Here is a 5182-nt window from a genome sequence, read left to right on the forward strand (position 1 = left end):
ATCCTAACCTCTTCCTGCTCTTTTGGTGCAAAATTCAACTCCACCCGCCTCCAAGCACGCTTCGTGTTCCAATCAAGGAGCCACCAAAGGGTGCTTTGCTACACTACTATGTTGTGCGGGATGCAGGTGTTGGAGCGTGGTCAGGTGTCTCCACCTTACCTGGATGGTGGGGTACCACACCTCAGGAGGAGGTGCAGTACCTCTGTGGTGACTAAACCCTCAGGGGCACCACACTAACATCCGACCACCAACAGGACGACGTCACATCACGGACATGTTCAGTAAGGTGATCTCTGGACTTTGACTCCAGAGCGCAAGGCTGCACCTGTATATCACTGGATACTATAGACTTGGCTGAAGAGCCAGCCCGCAGTAACCAAACGTATACCACGAGCCTGAGCAAGACACTGGGACCGACGTCTGTGCTGAGCAGCAATCGCAGCGGCAGGTCTTGAATGGGAGACCGCAGTATCAGATAGTGCTTGGGATCTATCCCATGCAGCGGGAGAATCCTAGCACCTAACACAGATAGATACAGTAGATCTATTGGATGGGGCGAAAGATGTGAGTGTATTCATATAATAGATGGCATACAGTGTGTGTACTTGTGTATACCCTCTCCTGTAGTCAGAGAGAAGGGAGAGCTGTGTCAGCATCATGCACAGAAATAGCTTGAGCGCTACTGACTGAAGCCACGACCCCTCATGTGGCAAGCCCTACCCACCCACCAGTTTTCAGAGCCCCAAACTGGGTGGTCCTCTGACCAGTAGAGCCGCTCAGGTTACAATAGTGATGGGCAGTCCGGCTATTTTTAGTGATCTGGTTCTCTTGGCTCCGCTTACCTAAAAGAGTCATCCCTTTTGGATCCTATAAGGATCCCTATTAAATATATGTTCACACTAGGTGAACACAAATTTAGGATGACATTAACACCGAAACCCCACCCACTCATTGCTGAAACCACTCCCACTTACAGATAAAGAAAATATTCACTTAGGGAGGAATTCCTCATCCCTCTAATTCAACTATTCAGTAAGAAGAAGAGCTGTGAGCTGCACACATCTGCACACTGGTGCTCTGATAAACCCTGCAGGCTGTAGCATGGCTAGGAAGACTTGCTTTTTCAGGATCCTAGGAAAGCTGAGCAAAGAACCATGAGAAACCTTCTGAAAATTAAATCTACCACTCACTCAAAATCATGACGTAGCTATGGAGAGTTGCCTTTAAGGGTCCCAGGAAAGCTGGGTACCAATCCTGGTGAAACTGTAATAGAAACCAGTTGAATACTAAAATCCCCTTCATCATTTCATCATTACCAAAATGTGCCATATCTAGGCAGATGTGCCTTTCAGGAACCTGAGAAAGCTGGATAACTTGCACATTGAAGGGGTGTCACAAATGACATTTCTGCTACAGATATTTGTGGAAGAAGGAGCAGGTTATCAAATGTGGACAGGGCTCCTCTGTCTGAAAGGTTTGCACAAACAGCTTGTTCCTACCGCCCTCGGAGATCCTGACATGTGTCCAGCGGTACAAAGTGTGACAAGTCCATGTAACACACTGCGTCTGGCTCCTGAGGCATTTAGCGTGGGACAGTCGACCTGATATGGCGATCCGAGTGTCCGGCTGGGTGGATCCCTCCTGTTATCCCCTCTGATTAATCTGCTATCTCTAATAATGGCGTTAAAATCATATTCATTCATTTTCACAATTAGGTTTGCTCGCACGATCTCTTTAGTCACACGCCAGGCTTTGTCGTTCGCTTGGGAGCATCCTACAATCTACATTTGTAAGGTTTTTTACCCATTCACTCCACTTTTCAAAAAACTATTAACTCCTTACAGCATGAAAACCATAAGGACTTTTCGACAGTTAAAATCTTCGCTGTTGGATGCAAAAAAAGTTTGCCGAAAAAAAAAGTGTAAAAAATGACTGTTGCTTTTATAGATACAGAATGAGTGAGGGAGAGAAACGGTTAAAATTCTACATGCCAAAGAAAGTATTCTCCAACCCAGAAAAAAAAAGAGTTGTGAGCAAGGGATTACCTCTCCTATGTGTGATGCTGGGGAAGGGGAGGATCAGCTCTTAGTAATTGGTTAAAGTTCTTCCATGTGTTAAATTAGCATAAGGAGACGTCGCTCCCAAAGTAGCCACTTGGGGGCCAAAGCTAACTGTGCGTCACCGGCTTCAGTGGCAAGAAAGTCTAGGAATCAAGAAGCATGCAACTCAATCTGTGCCAATGGCATCACAAAAGGAAGGATGGATGCTGCTTGGGTGAAGTGGATACCTCTCCAATGGTTCAATCACAGCAAGCTAGGAAGCTCAAATCAAGAAGCAGCAGCCAGCACTAATTAAGATCTTCTTCTCCTGTATGGATGAGGCTGCACTCATCTGCTCACTTGCTCAGCATTCGCAATCTGCTGTGAGGATGCATCTCGTGAACGGCAATTGATTTACAAGCAAACCACAAAGTAAGTGTTTTCCTCCACTCTTTCCCAGCACATCTGCACAAGCAGGGATCTCAATTTACGAAAATGAGATGGAAAGAGGAAAGGGAATGTTAGGACGAAGAAGAGGGGTTGTCGTGTATTACCACATCTTCAGACGTGATTGCTTGTCTATGACCGGTAGCTAAAAACGTGTTATTTCTATTGGAAATGATGTGTCATCTTAACAGCAGCCTATTCTCTCTTTTAATTTTTCATCTTTCTTATAACTTGTGTGTGGCTGACTTCCTCTTTACTTTCTCCATATGCAGTTCTACTATGTAACAAGTATTCTTTCCCCAGTATCTATCACAGCTTAAAGTCACGCTCATGTACATTACGAACACCTAAAAGTCTTTGTGTCCTTTTATTTTCAGCTCTTTCGAGTGACGCCCTGTTCATGGACCATCAGATCTCCTGAATGCTTCCTCTAGGATCCGAGCTGCTCTCCTGAGACTTGTTGTTCCAAGTGAGAAAGGAGTGCCTGGATTTTCTGTTGCTCCCGCTTTAGCAGTGAGAATTGAAAACATGGCTTCAGAGAATACCCCAGGGACTGCCAAGTCTGCGGTGGAGAAACTATCCAATGCCATGGGTGAAAGAACTAAACAAATAGGCTCAGCCATGAAAGAAGCCCACCACCTGAGGAGACTCATCCTGTTCATTGTCTGTGTGGCACTTTTTCTTGATAATATGCTTTACATGGTGATAGTACCAATCATCCCAGACTATATACAAAGTATGAGGCTGCATAGTGAAAAACACTTTAGAGAAATAAATTCTAGTTCATCTTACTCAAATAAATCGATCATCAGACCCACGTACCCAACAGAGAATGAAGACATCAAAATAGGAGTCCTGTTTGCCTCCAAAGCTATTTTGCAGCTGCTTGTCAACCCTTTGAGTGGCACTTTTATAGACAGGGTTGGCTATGACATCCCTTTGTTTATTGGACTTATTGTTATGTTCCTATCCACTGTCATATTTGCTTTTGCAGAGAATTATGCTACACTCTTTGTGGCAAGAAGCCTCCAAGGTTTGGGATCTGCCTTTGCAGATACTTCTGGGATCGCTATGATCGCAGACAAATACACAGAGGAAGCAGAGCGGAGCAAAGCCTTGGGGATAGCCTTAGCATTTATCTCATTCGGGAGTTTGGTTGCCCCCCCTTTTGGAGGCATATTATACCAGTTTGTGGGTAAAAGAGTGCCATTCCTCATATTAGCCTTCATTTCCCTCATTGATGGCATACTCTTATTAGTAGTCATCAAACCTTTTGCGAATCGGACTAGAGAAAACATGCCAGTGGGCACACCCATCCACAGACTAATGATTGACCCATACATCGCAGTTGTAGCTGGAGCACTAACCACCTGTAACATTCCTTTGGCGTTTTTGGAGCCCACTATAGCAAACTGGATGAAAACGACTATGGGAGCCTCTGAGTGGCAAATGGGTCTGACTTGGCTGCCAGCTTTTTTCCCTCATGTTCTAGGAGTTTATATCACTGTAAAGCTTGCAGCCAATTACCCGCAATACCAGTGGTTCTATGGTGCTATAGGAATGGTTATAATTGGTGCCAGTTCTTGCACTGTACCAGCCTGTAAAAACTTTGAGCAGCTTATTATCCCCTTGTGTGGTTTATGCTTTGGCATTGCCCTGGTGGATACTGCACTATTACCCACTCTAGCCTTACTTGTAGATCTCCGTCATGTCTCTGTGTATGGAAGTGTCTATGCTATTGCAGATATATCTTACTCTGTGGCTTATGCTCTTGGGCCTATAGTTGCCAGCCAGATTGTGCACACTATGGGTTTCACTCAGCTTAACCTTGGCATGGGACTCGCCAATGTACTATATGCTCCCACTCTCTTGTTCCTCAGAAACGTATGCCAAATGAAGCCATCCCACTCAGAAAGAAACATCTTGCTTGATGAGGGACCTAAGGGCTTGTATGATACCATTAAAATGGAAGAGCGCAGGGCAAAGTCCAGCAAGGGCTTGCATAAAGGTGAACACATACAGGACAATACTATGGACACGTACAATGGAGCTCAAACAGGTAAATACATGTCCGATGAGGAATCCTCCGATTATGAGTATAGCTAGGCAAAGTTCTATGCAAATGATAGTAGGGCGAACACAGAAGAATCAGCCATATGTTTATGCACCAACATGCAATTCATGACTTGTACTTTTCATTTTCACAATGTCACTATGCTTTCTGTAAGATTTTTTTTCTTATGTCAGGTTTTTTTTTCACTTAAACCATTAGAAACCATTGATACGTCAAGATCATATTAGGTAGTAATGTACTCTCCTCCAGAAGAAAACTAGGTGCAGTATTGTGAAAATGTTTAACTGTCTATTTTTAAAGCCAACTCTGTGTGAAATACTGTATATCTGTACAAAAAAAAGAATTATATGAAATAATACTGTGGCATATTCAGGGAAATAAAGTTGCTAAATATTGTAAATATCTAGTTTGTGAATTAATTGCATGAACCATCCTGTAAAGTCCCATATTTTTCTATGGCAGAAATGCAAAATGAATCTCATTCACTGACATTAAAGATAAAAATAAAATCTGTCACATACATATTCAGTGAACATCCATGGAAAGAGTGGATATATTAAGTAAGGAAAAAATACTAGTCTTGAGTTCATGGCCAGCTATATTGCTCGTCATGAAAATATTT

At 43.4% G+C, this 5182-nt stretch overlaps 1 protein-coding gene across 1 annotated transcript; it reads left to right on the forward strand.

Annotated features, from left to right (window-relative positions):
• Positions 1-2202: 2202 nt before the first annotated feature.
• Positions 2203-4960, forward strand: SLC18A3 (solute carrier family 18 member A3). The gene is made up of 2 exons (XM_073574917.1): positions 2203-2471; positions 2864-4960. The coding sequence occupies exon 2, from the start codon at positions 3015-3017 to the stop codon at positions 4590-4592; it is 1578 nt and encodes a 525-aa protein (XP_073431018.1). The 5' UTR covers positions 2203-2471; positions 2864-3014; the 3' UTR covers positions 4593-4960.
• Positions 4961-5182: the final 222 nt, after the last annotated feature.

Source organism: Dendrobates tinctorius, unplaced genomic scaffold (genome assembly GCF_039654945.1).
Source record: "Dendrobates tinctorius isolate UK_male_01 unplaced genomic scaffold, ASM3965494v1 ptg000040l, whole genome shotgun sequence".
Classification (NCBI taxonomy): domain Eukaryota; kingdom Metazoa; phylum Chordata; class Amphibia; order Anura; family Dendrobatidae; genus Dendrobates; species Dendrobates tinctorius.